Source organism: Hemitrygon akajei, chromosome 12, assembly GCF_048418815.1.
Source record: "Hemitrygon akajei chromosome 12, sHemAka1.3, whole genome shotgun sequence".
NCBI lineage: Eukaryota > Metazoa > Chordata > Chondrichthyes > Myliobatiformes > Dasyatidae > Hemitrygon > Hemitrygon akajei.
The window spans coordinates 35,891,424-35,912,996 of record NC_133135.1 but is presented as its reverse complement, the minus strand read 5'-3'; the positions used below and the strand labels follow the sequence as shown (position 1 = coordinate 35,912,996).

Below are 21,573 nucleotides of genomic sequence, written 5' to 3'. Positions count from 1 at the left end.
GTGTGTAATATTTCCCTCCCCTCCTGAAAAAGGACACAATTAATCCCATTCAAAGCTGCAATTGCCCAAATGAAGGGCAAGGAATTGCCAATGCCCAGGAAGGGTAAAGTCTACTGAAGGTGGAGGTTCATCACAGGCAAAGCCCTTCCCACCATTGACCATTTTCACAAGGAGCGCTGACACAAGAAATTAGCATCCACCATCAAGGGCTCCCACCATCCAGGCCATGCTCTCTTCTTGCTGATACCATCGAGCAGCAGGAACAGGAGCCTTATGTCTCACACCACCAGGTTCAAGAACAGTTATTACCCTACAGCCATCAGACTCCTGAACTGTCATGAATACCTTCACTCACCTTCACTCTGAACTGATTTCACAACATACGGACTCACCTTCAAAGACTCTATAACTCATAACCTCTGTATTAATTTATTTCTATTTCTTGCATAATTTATCTTCTTTTGTACATCGTTTTTTTGTCAATCTTTACTTAGATATAGTTTTTCATCAATTCTATTGTATTTATCTATTTACCTGTAAATGCTGGCAAGAAAATTAATCTCAAGGTAGCATTATAGTAACATACATGTACTTTGATCTGAATGCAGTTTAGATAAGCTGCCGATGTATCCTACAGGGATTGCACAAACAGTAGCAGTTAGGATAAAATCATATTTATTCATTCAGCCATGCATTCCAGAAATGCAGTAATTTTGCTTTTAATTCGTTCTAGTTTCACATTTATTTTCTCTCTTTTCTTGATATTTTCAATGTTGAGTTAACCAGAGGAACGTAGAGATGCTAAAGAAAAAAATCTTCATGTGTAATGTCAAAACACGAATATGTGGTAGTGAAGTGTTATTCTCATTTTCCAAGTCCTGCAGACATTGATTAAGGAATGTGATTTTTCACATGGCAGTACACTCTAATTAACTACAATTAAGTGTTTTAAACAACTCTTTACTTTTATCTCACTCTTTTTCTATTGAAGTTACTGAATTGGATCAATGATCGTGGGAGGAGATGTATTTGAAAGCTTCAGTGATCAGAATCCCACTGTTGCAGGATGGTTGTGAAGGGAGGGAGGAGACACAGCTTGTCCCGAGGTTCAAAAGCAGTGTAAAAGTCAGGGAAGGGCATGAGAGACTGAATTAACATCAAACCTGACAAATAAAATCTCCCTTTCCATGAAGAGAAAACAAGATTTGAATTTATTAAGCATCTTTCACAGCCTCAGGATATTTCAAAGATCTTCACAACACTTTGAAGAAACTTTTGCAACATGGTCACAGTTGTATGGTAGGAAAAGCTGTGGCCAATTTGTACATGGCAAGATCCCACAATGTAGAAAAATTAAATGGATTTAATCTGTTTCAGTGATGCTGTTTGAGGGACTTATGATTGTCAGGATACTGGATATAACCTCTTTGTCTCTCTTCAGCATGGTGCCACATGGAAGTAGATAGATTCTCAGTATAACCTGTCATCTAGAAGACATTAGCTTTGATATGGCAATAGTTCTGTGTACTTTTTGGGATATTGGTTATGATTTTACTGCTGAAATATCACATAAGCAAATATACCACCTGACGTGGCCCCAGTAGAAGTGTCCCTAGTGAGATTTGTCTTGCACTTCAAGACAAGTCGTCACAATAGGTAGGTGCTTGACAAAGTAAAATTTATTTAGTGCCTAATTTCATTTCCAGCTTTACATATATACACAGTAATTACATTTCTTAAAGCAATGAGTGTATACAGAGATAATTAACTGGTGGTGTTATTGAACCCAAAGAATAAAAATCAATAAAAATACAAATCATAAACCAGGTTGCCTTAGAGATCTTACACAAATAACTGTTTCAATTATCTTCAGACCATTGAAACCAATAAAACCATCAAGTCGTTTTGACCATTAGTATGTGAATATTGTTTCATGATTCCATCTGCACTTAAAATAGTACAGTCCTGATAAATGTCTAACATTTTGCGCAATCAGCGATTTTCTCTAATCAGGCTGTTGGTGGCTCTTACTCTGAAGCTTATGCTTGAAGAACAGGCAGTCAGCAAACGGAACTGAGAAAGGAGAAACGCTTGTGGAAACCATAGCATGCAGTCAGCAGGTTCTAATTTAAGGTCAATAATTCACTGTAAAATTAATTGACGTTTGGAACAGCATGGAATAATAAATGAAAGTTCACATGGATTTTTAAAGAAAAAATTCTTGTTTAACTAATATGATTGGATTCTTTGATGAAGGACTGCAGAGGACTAAAGAGGGAATTGAGGTTGACACTATGTACAAAAGGCTCTTGAGTCCCACAAAATAGACTTAGCAAAATTAAGGCCCATGGGATTAAAGGGCAATGGCTGTGTGGATACAGAAATGAATTGAATTGACTTTATTTTTTACATCCTTCACAGACATGAGGAGTAAAAATCTTTACGTCACATTTCCGTCTAAACGTGCAATGTGCAATCATAGTAATTTATAATAAATTATAATAAATAGAACAGTCAATGTAATATAGAGTACATTCAAATCAGTGTGAGTTCATCAGTCTGATGGCCTGGTGGAAGAAGCTGCCTCGGAGCCCGTTGGTCCTGGCTTTTATGCTGCAGTACCGTTTCCTGGATGGTAGCAGCTGGAATAGATTGTGTTTGGGATGACTCAGGTCCCCAATGATTCTACGGGCCCTTTTACACACCTGTCCTTGTAAATGTCCGGAATCATGGGAAGATCACAACCTCAGATGTGCTGGGCTGTCCGCATCACGCTCTGCAGAGTCCTGCGATTGAGGAAGGTACAGTTCCCGTACCAGGCAGTGATGCAGCCAGTCAGGATGCTCTCTATTGTGCCCCTGTAGAAAGTTCTTAGGATTTGGGGGCCCATACCAAACTTCCTCAACCGTCTAAGATAAAAGAGGCGCTGTTGTGCCTTTTCACCACACAGCTGGTGGGGAAATCAGACAAGAGTGGTGAACAGTTGCTTTTTAGAGCAGAGGAAAGCATACCATCAGAGAGGCACTACAGGAGTCTGAAGACAGATGCTTAAAGTGTTGGGAACAGCTTCTTTCCCTCTGCCATCAAATTTCTGAACAGACAATGAACACTACCTCATTATTTTTGCTCTGTCTTTGCACTACTTATTTTATATACATATATAATTTATTTCTTATAGTAATTTATAATTTTTTATCTATTACACTGTAATGCTGCTGCAAAACAACAAACTTCACGACATATGTGAGTAATATTAAAGCTGATTCTGATTTTTTAGTATTCTCATAAATCAATATTAGTTCATCTACTCTTTTGAAAATGCATTAATGACAGGGATTTGAATATAATTTCAAAGACTATAGATGGCACAATACTTTAAAAATTGTAAACAACTGTATGATTCTTCGGGAAGGTGTGAAGAACCCAGAGAAGTGGATGAGCACATGCAAGAGGAGAGTTAACATTTAGCTACTGTTATGCTAGTTATGTGGGGAGGCAATTTGAACCAAATATTGCAATGTTAAAGGGCTTGAAAATCTAGTGTGAACAAATCTTTGAAGGTAGTATAGCAAGTTGAGTAGGCTTTTTAAAAAGAGCATGTTGAATCCTTTATTAATAGAGGCATTAGAGCAGAAAGGCAGGGAACCACGCAAAGATATGAAATGATACCAGGGAGGCCTCCGCTGGAGTTCTGCTCAATTCAAGACATTTCCAGAATGATCTCGAGGTCTCAGGGAGGATGTGGCAGAGATTTAGATGCTACCAGGGTAGAGCCCTACACTCACATGGAAAGGCTCACAAAGCTGGGAATGTTCTCCACTGAATAGAGAAATTTCGGAAGGCTTTGATAAGGTAAATAAAGAGATTTTTTCAGTGACAAGAGGACTTGTAATAATAGATGAAGATTTAAGGTAATTGGAAAAGGAGCCAGAAGTAAAGAAACATATTCAAGAATTCCTGAGATTGTAAAATGCACTGCACTACACAGATTCTAAAGCAACAAAAGGGAATGTGATAAATAATGAAAAGGAAAACATTTACAGTGCTACAGGTAAGAGCAAAGCAGTGGGATTAAATGTCACCAAAGAGATGCCACAACCATGGACAAATGATCTCCTCTGAGAGACATATTGTGATAAAAGAAGAATGGTGAAAGAAAAGTTTTGATATTTTCAAAGATAGCAATAAAAATAGATCCAATATCTTTCATAGGCTTGAAGTGCCTTACATCTAACGAAGTACTTTAGAAATAATAACCTTTAAAATGTTAATTAAGGAATAAATGCTAAAGAGAAAATGTTTGCTAAAACATTTTTCTCTAGCTCATTGTGTCCAGCATCTCCTTTAGAAGCAAAAAGTATAGATCAATATTTTGGGTCAAGACTTTCTGGCTGTTTGGTCTCACGGAATTTTTTTTCTACGACTGCTTTGTAGCTTCAAATTGCAATGAAAAGGGCAACTAACAATTGTTTTATAAGTGAAAATTTAGCACCTGAGAGTTCATCTGCAGTCTGACTTGATGGGATGGGGTGGGGCAGGCTGGGTTGTTAGATGGAACAGTGGTTAGTGTTCTGGAAGAACTCAGCAGGTGGTGTAGCATCTGTGAAAGTAAAGACATTGACATTTTGTCAAAAACCTGCATTAAATTTAGTTCAAAACATCAGCAATTTGTTTCCCCCTCCTGATGTTGTTCAACCCACTAAGTTCCTCCAGCAGATTGCTCATTGCTCCAAATTCTAGAATCTACAGTCTCTTGTGTCTCAATTAGAATTCTGGCTGGTCACTGGGAGTTGGAGGTAACATTACTGATATTATGGAGGAGGAAGGAAGCAGTAGCTGCCTCTGATTCTGGTAGAAAAACAGTTGGGATCCCTGCTGTGCTGTATTCAGGGGCGCATGGAGGAATATTGTGGTCGGGAGCTTATGGAAAAACTGGTCTCCTGCTGTGCTATGATCAGAACTTGATCAAGAAGAGCAAATGGAGTTGGGAGTAAAATATTAGCTGCCACCCAACGAAAATAGACAGGCACTTTTGGGTCACTTTTGCATTGGATATCAGCCACCAGCTGGCAGACACAGGAGAACCCATGGAGAGTGCAGTTTTCGTTCAATGCCTATTTAATCAAGTGTTTGTCTCACAACTTTCTGCTCCAGAATGTGGAAGGCAAGGATACCCAATAGATGTCATTGTTGGACAAACCATGATGACTGTCCATAACCTTAGCATTGATGACCGTGAGTGAACTGGTACTTAAGATTCCAAACTTCGAAGACGAATGTACGTTTTATAAATAACGGTTAATTTTAAAGCCTTTTATCTTTCATAATATGAAACACAAAATTCTGCAACTTGGAGCGGATAGGAGGAATAATCAGCGGGACATTGCAGTATGGAATAAATTGAAATATCGAGAAATACATCTTTAGAAATTAAACTACATTAAACTGTTTTTTTTGCAAAATGTTAACAGCTTGGAACTTTAAACGTTTTTTTTAGAAGGAAGGCTACTAGTATTTTACTGCCAATAATTAGCGGTGTTATATTTAAACGAAAAGTTATACAGTAGGAGCCAGGCATGCACCAACATCCTGCAGAAGCCGGGATTTCCCTGCCCCCGTGCTGTCACGAATCCCACAGAGGGCTGCAGACAGAGGCTCTCCCTTGTGCGGCGTGACCTCGCCTCGCATGACATTCAACTCCGTATTCAGCCACACGCTCCTTATATGGCATGAAAGGCCGCGACTTCGAGCTGCAAAAAAATTCCATTATTGTGACGCGAACGTGATTGACATCAAAGGCGACCAATCGATTCCTAAAAGCCGCTCGGGGCTAAGCTGAACGCGAGGCCGGCCTAACGTGCTGACCATCATTCTTCCTGATTGGCGTCGCGATTGCCGAATAGGAGACGGGGACGCTGTTGGGGCAGTCAGCTGTGACCAATGAGAAGAAAGGCAGGGCGGACGATCAGCGGGTTAGGTTGCGCGGCGTAAAGTGGATGTGTGCTGGTTTCGAATGCTGTGAGAAAAAAAGCAACATTGTAGCGGTGCGGGCTGCGCGGTGGCTACTTTTCTCTTTACACTGTGGAGCAGCATGGCGGAGGAGAGGGCTCAGCCGACCGCAAAGCGTCTCTGTTCCAGGCCCTTCCCAGTTTCTAGATCGTCCCAGAAACCTGCACTGACCGGGAGAGTACACAACCCGGAGTCTCTCCTGGATGCCAGCGCTAAAATGGTGGCGGAGAAGTGGCCCTTCCAGCAAGTGGAGGAACGTTTTTCCCGCATCCCCGAGCCCGTCCAAAGACGAATTGTTTACTGGTCTTTCCCGAGGAACGAGAGGGAGATCTGTATGTACTCGTCCTTTAACTACTACTCTCCCGAGGAGACGGCAGCCGCCGCGGCAGGAGGCGCAACCGTAACCGGGGACGATGATAACAGACTCCCGTTCAGGAGAGGTATTAAACTGCTGGAGAGCGGCTATGTGGAAAATGTTCTTCAAGTAGGTAAGTGTGATTTGAAAAAAAACACAAGAGAAAAAATATAGTTGCTCAATCTCCACAAAAATGGATTCGGTCCAGTGACACTTCCGTTTGAATTGCCTTCTTTCCCACTGTGGAGCAATGTTTTTCCAACTATGTAAAAAACAAATGCTACTTTACCCCCGGACATTTGAATAGTTTACTGGTGTAAGATATCTTTGCAGTTTGGGCTCAGTAGAAGGGAGAAATTAGATAAAACAGCTTGCTGTTTCATGTCACAAAAGAATGCATTTATAGCCTTTGTTTATGTCGATTTGGCTTTTTTAATCGTGGGAAGTGTTTATGGGGAGGGGGTGGGTGTTGATTTAGGGTTAGGAGAGGGCGGGGAAATAAATGAAAGCGACTCCGTGGTCCCAGGAAAAGGTGTGCGTTACATTATAGATAAGGTAATTGACGTATTTATTCTGTCTGTTTGGATTGCAGCTTTGATGAGAAGGCAAAAATTGCAGCTCGCTATTTTCTTTCGCGGAAACAAAAACATAATCTGTCGTGGTTTTAATTGTATTGAGCTGTCAGAAAGGATAACGCTGCGAGTTGCCTGTCAGGAATGTTCTTGACTGGAGGGTGAAATACCGATCTAGGAATTAAATCCTAAACTGGAACAAGTACAAATGGCTAATATAAATGCATTTTGGATAGAGTTGCGACTTAAAAGTATCACGATGCACGGTCTAAGATAGCGCTTTTACTTTTTCCTCCCTTCTAAGAATGTCCAATAACGACCAAAGCGAAAGCGGAGATAAAAGGAAATGGAAAAGAGACAGAGAATGGGAGCCAAGCAATTTCCATAATAAGGATCGTGTCTCTGTAGTGATGCCAAGGGAGGGAGGTGGGGTGAGAGAGTGACAAAATAAGAGGGTCATGTCGTGGCTTTTCGTTTGTTTCATAGACGGCATGATTTGTAGTTATTGTATGTAATTTACTAGCTGCTCAGCTGGTCTGTTTTGATGCATTTCCAGGTGAAATATATGCGTTTTCAGAAAGTGCTATGCCCTTGAATTTCTCATCTTTCTCTCCCGATTCCCACAGACATTGGGGAACCGAGCCAAAATTGGGTAAATCCTGAGATGACACATCACCCGAGGCTCTGTTGACTTACTTGTTAAAATTGATTTAATAATTTCCCTCATTCTTGCGCTTTGTCAGAAATGAAACGATTTAAGACATAAGCGTGGCCTTGTTAAGATGTACAGTTTCATTCGAACGAACTTCGCCATTAAGCTTTTTAGCATCTTAAATGTTGATTAAAAATTGTAATTCGGTGTTTTTGCCTTGGAAAAGCTCCGAGTTTTGTTTGAATCTTAAGGAGAAATGGCACGATTCTAACCGTATAATTCATACAAGTTTGTACTTGTACAATGCCCAGAGTTTTAAAATTATACATTTATTCACTCAGGAGGAAGGAACTAGACGAAACTAGCGAGGAAGGGCAATCGGTTATGTTTGTTTTCCTTTATGCCATCAATCGCCACTTCTGTTTGAGATTTAATCCCAAATCGCAGAGTCTGTTGTTGAAGCTCCGCTAAAGGACTCTGTTTAGTGCTATCTTGACAGTATTCAAATGACGACTTCCGTGAAGGTAGGCGACTTCACAACCTGGATATTTGCCACCTGAGGCTCGAACCTGGCCAGCTTGCAAAGTAGATTGATGAACGTATTAGTTACTTGGTAGATCATTATCAAGTCTGCGCTAATCGCCTTTCAGATGTTTAGGAGGCAAACAATACTTATTAACATTTGAATTTGTGAGCAGAGTATCTGGGAGGTGTATATTAATTTAATCGAATGTGCGTGCGTGTGCGAGGGAGAGATTTTGTAACGAATGCAGGCTGATGAATGAGATTTGGGGGTGACGTATTTCGCTAATCTTTTGGAAGCGGGTGATGTTTTGGTTATGAGTTTCTGAACTGCACCGAGGAGAATTGTTAGATTTAAATCGTTGCGTATTTCATTTTATGTCCTCAATGAGGCATGAGGTCAAATTTGGGCTGTATGCTAGTTTATAGTGCCCGGTCTGAAGGAAACTTCTGCACAGAATGCTCTGCTGTGCAGAGTGATTTCACCCAGTGATATCTTTTGTCTTGCAGGTCTCGCTTTATGACATATCCTATCAGAAGTATTGTGCAGTTTGCATTTCTGTGTCCTGGTACATCATTTATACTAAAAGCATGAAACGCATTCTTAGTGCTAAATGTTCAATAGGCCTAACATCAAGAAGCATTTGGATTAACATATTATGAATAATTAAAGCATTGAAGAGTTCGAAATATAGAATATTCTAATTTTGAGGCATTGCACTATGCACCAGGATGGAAGTTTGATTCGTAAGAAGATCTGAAGCACATGATTGCAATTTGGTGAACCAACTAGTGCCCCTTTGATGCTTATAACTAAAGCAAAAAGCTGGTCACAAATTATTTTGAAATCTTTATTGTATTCTGGTGAAATTAAAGTATACAAAACAATGTCGGATTGAATGACTGTTGCAAACATCCTCACCATAATAAAATGCAATAACGAATTTGGCGGCAGTTAAAATATGTCTATACTGCAAACTGTGAGTTCTGAGTGATGGGAAGGTCAATAATTAATGACATTGCAGTCAATTACTAATGCATTGTGCGGTTTCCAATTCAAAAATAAAGTAAATGTTGAGCTTTTATCAGCTTGAATTTGACATACTGCAAATGTTTAAAGGTGAACGTAGAGTTTGCTATAAATTATTTTCCACAGCAGTAAGTGTGTGATAAATGCATTTCAGGCACTTGTAGTGACCTACACAAATTTTATCATCTTTTATCATCCAAATCGTCTGTTCTGGTCCTCTAATTGGAAACTATAATAATGGTACAAATTACAAGTTTATGTTGAAGGCATAAGTTGGGTACGGTGATTTGAGTTTCTTCCAGTCTGTGCAGTTTGACTGCAATTGGTCAAACTAATTTAAAGGATGAAGGAATTTTAAAGTACCGGTACATTGTGAATCAGTCTCTGGTGTTTTTGTGGTGGTTTAAAAAATATATATTATGTTTGAAGCCAGCTGTGTTCCAGAAGGAGGACATGTAGCTAGATCAAATGTTCTGATGATCATGTTCACCATGGTGAACTTGAACTCGTTATGCTAACCTTTGGGCTTTTGAGGAGATTCATAAAAAAATTGTGCACAAGGAGCAGTTTTTTAAAAAGTTAAAATAGAACAAATGTAAGTACATTTAAAGATCAAAATATATCAAAATTATTCTTTAAATTTACTTTCTATTAATGTAAAATTGAGTTAATTATGGGTGGAATTCTGTTTTATCACTGACTATGCTTATTTCTACAGAATTATAAAGCCATCAGATTGTCAAATTTAATACAGATTTAAAAAAAATTCTTGTGCAATTTACAAGTGCTTTTTCCACATTTCATTGAAAATTTGGCATTTGGTAATAGGCAAATAATTTTGAAGAGAACTTGAGCAAACAAAATCAGTTTTCCAAACTTGCACGGGTTTTGACTCCCAATTTGTGTGTTGGATTTGGATTTACCACAGGGTCTAAGTACATTGATAAATGGTCACAATTCACAAAAATATTATGGGACATCTGATAGTTGGAAGTAGAAAGCCAGTTAATATTCTGAGTGAAACCTCTCACTATAGTGCATCTTGTTTAATCAACATCATGTTGCACCGATGTGTATTTATTATTATGGTAAGGAGTTCAATACCCTGGTATAATAGTTTTGCTGATATCTAGGTGAAAATGAAAGACACCAAATTAATTCAGAGTGCTGCAAAAATAACACATACAGGCGGTAGAACTCTGATGAATTAATTGTCTGGATTGTTATCAATTGTGTAACTCACGATGATTCATTTGCTCGTCTTTTATTTTCGTTTCCAAATACAAGTGATTTCTGAATATGGCCAGCAACTGGACAAATGAGGGATCATTCTATTTTGCAGAAAGAAGAGGAAATTTTATATATCAGGAGAAGAATTACACAGTACACGAAGAGCAGCAGTGCTTGTGTTTGGTTCGGGAGGATGGGGGGGAGATGCTGCATTTGTTTTCGGAGCCAGATCAGTAGAAGAACAGAGACTGTTATTTAAACTCAGCAGAGGCCGTGCAATGCATCATTACATTGTAATTGCGTAAAAATGCAAAGTGTGGGGGAAGGAAAAGAAATAAAAACTGGGAAATCAAATCAAACTTGCAGCTGGAGGTAAGATTGAACAGACAATAGGGATGGGATCAAGTGGCATCATTCAAACTGGATTCCATTAGGTAAATGGAATAGGCAAAAAAATGATATAGCTTGACTAATTGTTCTTTTTTGGCATGGTATTGCGTAGTGTTCACATAAGGAATTTAGCAGTTGAATTTAATCAGGCAGTTGGTTTGCAGATGTAAATTTGATGTCTTTTGTCCTACCTTTCTAGGTTAATAAAAGGTTTTGGCTTTTTAAAATTGCATCTAATGTGATATTTAAAAGTTTAATGTTGAAGTGAAATTCTTTGAAATGTAACATCTTAAAGTGTGATCAAGCAACAACTATCGGAGCATTGTTTTAAAAGAAAATTTCCACTTTGTTGCTGCATTTTCCACATGTGAATATTAACAGCCTCTTCAGTTGTGTTGGTGGTGAGGAATTGTGGCCATGTATGTTTGTCCACATATGAATTCCCAGTAGGGGTCACTGGTTGGCCACAAGGAGTGGTCGCTCTTTGGAAACTTTTATTTTCTCCGCACACAGCAGGACTAAGGGCTATCATTGCACCTGATAACATTGCAGCACATATCAAGTTCATGTTGATCCACTGTAGCTAGGTATTACAGGATGCCAGTCTGTTGTGCTATTAATAAAGTTCAAATTTATTATCAAAAGTTTGTATACTATATACAAACTTGAGATTCATCTTCTTGTAGGCAGCCACAAAACAAAGAAACACAATAGGATCCATGAAAACCCTACACAAGAAAGACCATCAAACATCCAATGTGCTAAAGAAGACAAATTGTGCAAATAGTTAATAAAAAGTAAACAAACAAGACCTAGAGCACGAGCTGCGGAGTCCCAGAAGTTGAGTTCACAGCTCTGGAGGCAGTTCACCACAGAGGTGAGTGAAGCCGGTCCAGGAGATCGATGGCTGCAGGTCAACACCTGCTCTTGAACCTGGTGTTAGCAGGGAGTAGAGAGGGAGATGAGTCAAACCCAGGCAGACTACCGATTCACGTTCTGTTCTCGGGCTACGATGCATTAATCTGGCTCAACGCCTTAATCGGTGTGGAGTAATAGAGCCGAGCAAGGGTTTGCTTTCTGCTCTCGGGGTTCAACGCAACCTCCACCCTCGTTGATAGGCATACCTGCATTCTGAAGAGTCAGATTCACCAGATCCTTCAGGAGATGTACCAAATCAAGTTTTGTATTTACAAGGAATGGTATAGTACTGCTAATGTATTCAGTTTTCCTCTTGAAAAGTTTAATCATTGTCAATTACTTTCTCTGATTTATAATCTAGCTGATAGTATTTGTTTTCATTATAACTTGATATCTACTTGATAATTTTAGTGCCGTTTCAAAATGGGGCTTATTTGATTTCACAAAAACAATTTCCTACTGTAAGGCTTCTGGAAAAATTTGCCTTATTAGATGGTAAATATTTCGATATTGAAGCATCAGTTCTTCTGCTTACAAGTGTAGGATGTTGAAGTGTGATTGAGGTGTTTTAAGCTGATAATTCTGAACATGAGATGATCTATAGATGCTGGAAATCCAATGCAACACACTCAAAATGTTGGAGGAATTCAGCAAGCCAAACAGCATCTATGGAAGAGAGTAAACAGTCGACATTTCAGGCCAATGAAAGGTGTCAGCCTGAAATGTCATCTGATAATTCTGTCTTGGTTTCCCAATTAAATCTTTTTGATTTTGCCTGTTGGGATAATTAAGCATGGAGACATTGCTAAATAACTTGATCCCACATTTAAAACATTGAGATTAGAAAGCATTTGAAATAGGGAATTCTTCCTCCAAAAGCTAGGTTAATTTTAACTTTCTTGGGAGGGTTATATCGATTTTTGAAATATAACATAAAATGCCATAAGTACTCGGTGCTAAGAGAGAAATTGAATTAACATTTGAAGTCAAAAGGAAATTAGAATACAAAAGCTTTAAAGTTGCAGAGGAAAGCGAAGGGAGGGTGAGAGAAGTGGTTTTAAAATGAACCTTGTGATAGAGAACATGAGATTGAATGAAAAGTTGTTGAGTCTTTTGAAGGAGGTGTAAAGGCTTGTGAATAACATCTCACAGAAGTGTAAGTTAGGAACATTGAATGAGCTCTATAGAAGCGAGGAAAACCATAAATCCTGAAATATTGAAATGCAAGCCGGGAAACATTGGATTACCTGGAACAGCTGAGTCAGGAAGACTAACGCTCTTCTTTGGAAGGTGTGTTTCTTTCATCATCAGTTTGGGCTTTATTGGAACAGCACAGTACAGGCCCTTCAGTCCATGCTGTTGTGCTGACCTTTTATCTTCAAAGTGAAATTTATTATCCACCACATGCAAGCCCAAGCTTCTTTTTCCTGGGGGCCTGGTCAGCAAATCTATAGAATAGTAACTATAAACAGGATTGATGAAAGAGCAAGTAAAACATAGAAGGCAATGAACTGCAAATGCAAATATGAATAAATAGCAATAATTAACAAGAACATGAAATAACAAGATAAAGAGTCCTTAAAGTGATATCATTGGTTGTGGGATCATCTCAGTAGATGAATGTAGTTATCCTCTTTTGTCAAGAGCTTGATGGCTGAGGGGTAGTAACTGTTTTACTCTAAGATCTTACTGTAAATTCAATTTAACTCTACCCTTCTACATTGCCCTCTGTTTTTCTATAATTATAGTGCCTATCTATGAGTTTCATAATATCAGCTATTTTTTTGCTCTGGAGAAAGTTGCTGGCTATCCACTCTATCTGTGCATCTTATACACCTTAATCAAGCCACCTCTTATCGTCCTTTGCCCTAAAGAGAAAAGCCCTCGCTCACCCAACCTTTTCTCATGCTCTCTAATTGAGGCAGCATCCTGGCAAATCTCCTCCACACCCTCTCCAATGCTTCAACAGCTTTCCTATAATTAGGGAACCAGAACTGAACACAGTATTCCAAGTGTGGTCTGGCCAGGGTTTTATGGAGCTGCAGCATTACCTCATGTCTCTTGAACTCAATCCTCTGGGTAATGAAGGCCAGAACACCATATGCCTTCTTAACAACCCTGTCAACTAGCACAGTAACTTCGAAGTATCTATGGTCATTCACCTCAAGATCCCTTTATTTCGTCACACTGCCAAGAATCCTGTCATTAAGCCTGTATTCTGCCTCCAAATCCAACCTTCCAAAATGAATCACTTCACACTTTTCCTGGTTGAACTTCCAACGCCACTATGCAGCCCAGCTCTGTATCCTATCAATGTCATGTTGTGACCTACAACAACCATCCACCGTCTCCACAACTCCACCAAGCTTTATGTTATCTGCACGCTTATCTACCCACCCTTCCACTTCCTCATCCAAGTCATTTATAAAAATTACAAAGAGCAGGGGTCCCAGAACAGATCCCTGTGGTCACTGACTTCCAGACAGAATACTCCATAACAGTGTTGGAGATCAAAGAAAGGAATGGAAGCTCAATGGAAAATAAACTGCAGGATAACTGGAAGTTTGCTCAGGGGGTTTGTTGCTTCACTAGAAAGGTTTTAAGGCCCAGTATGACTGAAAGTGATGATGTAAGAGTAAGTGTTTTGTTACCTGTAATTGTACTGCAAATTGTCATGGGAACAGGAATGAATGGATATTGATTCACTCTTCTGTCTTCATCAGAACTTACTGGTGGTCCCGTCAGAATGCTGAAAGGGTAGAGGAAAGCATCTCTGGTGGTAGAATCCCATTGAAAGCGTGGAAGTGTTTAGAAAGTGACCTGGTGAACATGGAATCTGGTGGGGTGAAAGGCGAGGGCATGGGAAAATTCCATCCTTGTCTGAGCTTGGAGGAGAGACTCAGAGCAGGAGTATAGGAAGTGAATGTAGTTGAGAGCTTGAAACTCTGAGAGGAAACTGTAGCTGGGCAAAAAAAGAGGAATGCCTGGAAAACACCAGCGTGGAAGTTTATGTCATTGGAACATCTTGCAGAGAAACTAGGAAAAGGGAAATTCTCCAGTGAGGAAGAAACTGTAAACAAGATGGTTGCCATGTACTTGTAGCAGTTGTCACTAACCTGAGATAGGGATGGAGGTCAGAAAAGTGAACAGTAGCTTGATGGACTATTTGAAAGTGCGAGCATGATGGAAATAGATAGCAAAGATGATGAAATTCTCAAATACTTTTGAAGATTATTTGATGCTCATACAGTCTTCAATATCCCAAAAGAAGAGATAAGGAAGGGAGGAGGATCATAAATTCCTAGAAAACCACAACACTTTGGCCCATCTAGTCCATGCTTAAAGCATTTAAACTGCCTACTCCCATTGACTGGGACCATAGCCCTCCATACCCTTACTATTCGTGTGCCTATCCAAACTTTGCTTAAGCATTGAAATAGAGCTCTCATGCGCCACTTGTGCTGGCAGCTCATTCCACACTCTCACGACCCTCTAAGTGAAAAAAGTTTCCCCTCATGTTCCCCTTAAACTTTTCACCTTTCACCCTTGACCCATGACCTCTGGTTGTAGTCCTACCCAACCTCAGTGGAAAAAGCCTTCTTATATCTATACCCCTCATAATTTTGTATATCTCTATCAAATCTCTCAAGCTTCTATATTCTAAGGATGGGTGGATTTTAGGTGGATTAATTTATTAATTATGGACATTAAGGGTTAGGAAGCAGAGGGATGCAAAATGGCATTGAAATGCAGGTCACATTTAATCCAATTCAGTTGGGAGATGTTGTAAAGAGCATTATGTTAAAGCTGTAGAATCAGGATCAGGTTTATTGTCACTAACATATGTCGTGAAATTTGTGGTTTTGTGGCAGCAGTACAGTGCAAGGCATAAAAATTACTATAAGTTACAGTAAATAAATAAATGAGGAATAGCAAGGTAGTATTCATGACTATCAGAAATCTGATTGATGAGGGGACGAAGCTCTTTCTAAAATGTTGAGTGTGCATCTTCAGGCTTCTGTATCTCTTCCCTGATGGTAGTAATGAGAAAGTAGTGTGACCCAGATGGTGAGGGCCTTAACAATGGATTTGAAAATGTCCTTGATGGTGGGGAGGTTAGTGCAAGTGATGCAACTCCTTGAGTCCACAACCTTCTGCAGCCTCTCTTGATCCTGCACATTGGTGACTCCATTCTCGGTGCTGATGCAACCAGTCAAAATGCTCTCCATCGTACATCTATAGAAATTGATAACAGTCTTTGGATACATACCAAATCTCCTCAAACTCCTAATGAAGTGCAACATCTGGTGTGCCTTCGTGATTGCACCAATGTGTTGGGTCCAGGATAGATACTTTAAGCTGCTGTTGCACAGGAATGAAACTGATCACTTTTTCCACCCCTTAATGACGACTGGTGTGTTTTCTCCCAACTTCCCTTTCCTGAAGTCCACAAGCAATTCCTTAGTCTTGCTAAAACTGAGTGGAAGGTTGTTGTTGCGTTACCACTCAGCAAGCTGATCCATCTCACTTCTGTATGCCTCCTCGTCGTCTTCTGAATTTCTTAGGAGATTAGCTTTATTTGTCACCTGTACGTCGAAATATATGGTGCAGTGTGTTGCTTGTGTCAAATGAAATCAGCGGGGAGTGTGCTGGACAGCTCACAAGTGTTGCCATGCTTCTGGCACCAACAAGCGTGCCCCTGACTCTACACTTTTGGACTGTGGAGGAAACTGGAGCACCCGGAGGAAACCCACACAGTAACAGGGAGAATATGCAAACTCCTTACAGACAGCAGTGGGAATGAACCCCTGATCAGTGATCACTCATGCTGTAAAGTGCTTGCGCTTACTGCTGTGTTACTGTGCTGCCAACTGTGATGTCAGTGGCATGTCTGTAGATGCCGTTTGAGTTGTGCCTAGCCATTCCAGCCATGTGTGTAAAGAGTAGAGAGTATTTATTCAAGGGTCTGGTATGATTCGAATTATTTGTGATCGTCATCTGAACTCTTGAACTCTTTGGGTTATTGCCTGGAAAGAAGTCGATTTACTTAATAAATAAAATGCAACTCAGGTTGAACTTCAGCTTCTGTACTGCCGTAGTGTCAGTGCATGGTTGTGTTTGAGCTATGGGATTTTAAAACTCCTGTTACAGATATGCGAAGAAGTAGTTTGGTGTGTCCCATTGGGGAATGGAATATTGTCCTGTTCCACGTGAGTTTTCAGCCTTAGTGATGGAAACAAAATAGAGTGTTCACACTGCTGTAGTATTTTGTTCAGTCAAAACGTTTTAACTCTTGCTCACAATAATTTACTTATTAATTGAATTGTCACCAAAATGTGCCAGCTTTGCCCTCATGCCTTTCATCCTGAATGAGATTCATGTTGAGGCCTGTTGGCGTAATGGACTCCTGACATTTCAAAATGGTGAATATTTGTTGATAACTTGTCTTTAAAAGCAACGCGTAATGCAGGGAAAGAACATTAGAGATCCAGATCTTTGGTTCTGTGGATTCTCTACGTCCAACATGACTGAATTAGTGTGAACTTGAAATAGATGACCTGCATTACAACTTAAATAATGCTGATTTTCCGGTTGTTAATGGAGAAGAATAATGATAAGCATAGTAGTAAAGACGGAATTAAGTCATTTTCAATCACATCCGTGATTGAATGAATAAATGTATTTATGGCTATAATTAAGTCTCATTCCCTTCTGATATTAAAGCTGGGATTTAACCTGATGAATCCTGGAAACATTATCATCCGTTATCGTGCATTGCCAGCAACCATGCCCAGATGCAGATTAGAAACACTTCTACTCCATCTTCATTTGTGTGCAGTGTTGTCCAGTATTTACTAGTTGCCTACCTGTTGCTCGTTACAACTAGTGAAAAAATCTTTTGTAGGAAAAACATTCTGTAAGGAAGGAGGAGCTATAGATGCTTTATTAATGTTCTGCATGGATTATAATTGGAACTGTCTAAATGATTTCAAGTATATAAACCTTATCTTATTTCGGCTGACAGATGTATTTTGTTTTTGGTTGAAGAATTTGCTGGTTTTACTTTTACCTGCATCTGTAGAAGTGTTGGATAGGTTTAGATATGAGGAATTAAAATAACTATTTAGAAACAAATTTAAGTATCTTGTACTACTGCCATAAAATAGGGAATTTTAAGTTTGCAGATTCTGAAATGACAACATAATTTACACCCAGATTCCCAATAATAATTCAAGTCAGTAATTTGCACCAAATGGTGTAAGATTGTTAAAGCAAGATGGTTCAAGTGTGCCACTTCCCTCCTTCCAGGTGTTCTTTGCAATGAATCAGAGTCATCGTTACTGTAAATTAGATGCATTTGTGTCAGCTGTTTAATGGTACGTAATCACTGTGCTATTAAATATTAGCTTTATTTGTCACGTGTACATCGAAACATACAGTGAAATGCATCAAGTGGGTGAGAATGTGCTGGGTAACCCGCAAGTGTCATGACATTTACAGCACTAATGTTGCTTGCCATCAACTCACTAACCCTAAACGTATGTCTTTGGAAAGTGGGAGCACCCAAAACAAATCTCGTATGGTCACTGGGAGAACATATAAATTCCTTGCAGACAGCGGCAGGAATTGAAAACTTTCACTACACTAAGTGAGAACCATAACAAGAAACTAATAGTGATATTTAGAAGCAATTTTTTTTAAACAAAGGACAAAAATTGCATTGATTTAAAAATAAATATGATAATTAAAACACAAAGAAACAATTAAGGATGTCAAAACAAATACAGGTTTCTGGGGGGGGGGGGGGGGAAGAGGGCCTTTTCTTCTTAATATTCAGGCCGATTCCATGCAAGGTTGGACTGACTCCATAAAGAGACCAGCATTGCATATTTCACTCAACACATCTGAGACTTACCTGAGTTGGTCTGGCTTGACCCGAAGTCCAGCTGTTCCCTTTGGAAATGCTGGCTGCAAACAGTGTGATTTAGTCTGTTGACTTTGCAGGTCAGTAGAGCTCATGCACAAGACTAGCTAATGTTCCTATTTTAGGTTGCACATTTAAACATGGGTAAATCTTGGCAAAATTAATATTCAGTGATATGTGCAATGTGATTAAATGCATATTTTAATACCAAGTGCATGCGGAGCATGGTTATAGGTGTCTCTTGTGTTTCATGGAGAGTGGGATACTGCACCATTAAGTTCTTTATTACAAAGAAATGAACCTTCTTTTAGGAGAATTGGGAAAGCTGCTTTGCACCTGATCTCTGTCTTGCATTGGTTTCTTTTTAATGTAATACACACATGCACGAAACAGACTGATCTTGCTTACTCATAGACCTGTTTTAATACTGTCATATTCATAGATATTAATATTTTATGTATGTTTTAATTTGGGTTGGCTTTCTAAAACAGATTCTTGCTCTCATGCATGACAGCTGTACCCCATGCTGCGTATGGCCATTAAATTATGTGAATAATCCACAGCGGATCAGCTGTCGCATACAGCATGCATTTGATCTTCAGTCTGTGGTTGTCTATTAATGAGTCCTGACAACAACCAATGAGTAGGTTCATTGCGGCATTCAATGGGATTTTGTCGGCACTGACCCAAATCCTGTGGAGGGTAAATTATTGTTTCAAGTGACCTAGAGATGGATGATTTGGCCTTAGACAAATTAAAGAAGCAGCATGTGTATTGTATAAGAGGTCATCTTTGTTGTTAGCTATATATTTATTAATAATGGAGTGCTGGAAAATAGGGTACATCTGTATTATGTCCCATTCAAATTTCAACAATTACATTAAAGCTTCATATGGCCCTCTGATAAATTGACATGTTAAATATGATGTGTATTCATAAGCACTTAATAAATCTTGCTTGGAAGGAACTTCTGAAGAGGTTTTCACATATAACTATAAACTTTGTCAACTCCAGGAAGCAGAGCAAAGTAATAGTAACTGTTATCTCCCCTTTTGGCCAATCTGTTGGATCTTTCTTAGAGATATGTTTCAATAAATATTCCCCATTTCATTTTTATAAACTAACCTCAGCATCTCAGAATATACTTCCTTGATGTAAACTTAAGATTTTTCTAAAGGTATTGGATTTATTGGGATGATGTTCCATGTGTTTAAGCACCTTTGTAAAATATTCTCTTTGCACAGAGAACTGATGAGTTCTGACCATGACAGGAAATGTAGGTGGTCTTGATGTTGTCTCTGTCCAATATTTGAATACTCATGTCATTTCCAGAAATGTATACTGAATAGCGCAAATTGAGTATTAAAATAGTTTCCAAGTTGTGCAGCTAATATTGCCAATGAGAGATCACTTAGGTGCATACTAGGAGTGGATTTTGTTTGCGTAACATGGTTGCTAATTTGTGTTTTGTTTGGCCTGTAACATACTGGAAGTCATGCCTCCTATCATATTGGGAAAAACAGTGGAAAGCAGAAACTTCTCTCCCAGATACAAAGAATAGTTAAATCAATGTAGAAATTTGGCTTAATTACTGACTGCCAAATTGGATCTCAAAATTGCAATAATGCCATGTGTTAAGCACAAAGGATTGAGGATTTGATGTTAGAGATCAGTATTAATAATTCAAAATTTGTTTGTTGATTAAGGTTAGGACATATGTTTCAAATAGGATAATATTTGTGCTTCTGGACGACTTCTGAGTTGGGAAGTGGTGTGGTTAGCTGGAAGCTCAGGAAGTTGATTTCAAGGTGTCTGCATTATCCTGAAATTCCCAGAAATGGAAGCTGTCGTATTCCTTATTCTTTCAGAGCAGGACAAACTAAGTAGAGGTTTGTGACACATGCTCCTGGCAGGAGCTTTGTAGGTCTTGCACGTCCATCTCGAGTCATCTGTGATACGCAAGTAGTTCCTCACAAAAGTATGCCACATACTCGTGCTGTTCTTAGCCAGTTACTGTTGAGTTGATGGTGGCCATTAAATTCTGTGATTTTTTATAAGCAGAAGTGGGATATACCCTCAGAGCATCCCCTTGAGGTGTTGCATTAGGGTGATCAGACTTTTTATGTTAAGTGGGTTAGCTTAATTGTTACTAGCCTTTCCTCAAACTGAGTTATGAAATTGAATAATACTGAATGGATATTGTGGATATTTTTAACTAAAATTCTTGGCAAGGTGCCTGTTCGAATGATACCTACATCTGCTTTGTGGCACCCTCCCCACAAGTATTTTGTTCTGAATGACACTTCCAAACTTCTGAATTACTACTTAAGAAATAATACTTATTTTGAGGCGTAGCCTACTGTTTGTAGCTGTATTTGTGGGGTATAAATAGAATAGACATCAGTAACTTATTCCCAGTAGCAGAGATGTCTGTAATGTAAGTGGCATAGGTTTAAGGTAAGAAATATGAGGTATCGTGCAAATACATGGAAGAATTTTTTTTTAGCTAAAGGATGGTTGGAGTTTGGATTGTACTACTTGAATGGGTGGCGGAGGCAGAGACTTAAACAAAATTTGGGTATCTGGATGAGCACTTGTTTTGCAGAAGCATAGTAGGTCATGGGTCAAGTATGACTAAATAGATATTGATGGATACTCAATGGCCAGCATGGATAGGGCGGGTCAAGGGGACGCATTTCTGCGCTGCGTTACTCAATCTGAAACTCTGAAGTCTTTATTTAGCAAAAGTGACTGTTCATGTCATTCTCCTGGCAGTTCAGCTTATAACCAAGTAAGATTATTCGGGTTTGATGTTGTCTGCACATTTCTTAAACTTTTTGGGAGTGAGGAGAAAGATATGCAGTTTAGTGCTTTGTTACAGTATTATTTTTAGGGTGTTGGCACGGAATTCTTGGCAATCTAATATTTGTTGCAACCTCTCCAATGTAGATTTCAAAATTATAACTCTTG

The 21,573-nt window shown here is 39.1% G+C and overlaps 1 protein-coding gene across 3 annotated transcripts in view; it reads left to right on the top strand.

The window, feature by feature from the left end:
• Positions 1 to 5,968: 5,968 nt before the first annotated feature.
• The window catches only part of zswim5 (zinc finger, SWIM-type containing 5), a 239,091-nt gene continuing 223,486 nt past the window's right edge, over positions 5,969 to 21,573 (top strand). For all 3 annotated transcript variants that reach the window (XM_073062899.1, XM_073062898.1, XM_073062897.1), the window contains exon 1: positions 5,969 to 6,497. In XM_073062899.1, coding sequence (XP_072919000.1) covers positions 6,092 to 6,497 — 406 coding nt within the window. In that variant the 5' untranslated portion in view covers positions 5,969 to 6,091. The remainder of the gene's footprint in view (positions 6,498 to 21,573) is intronic.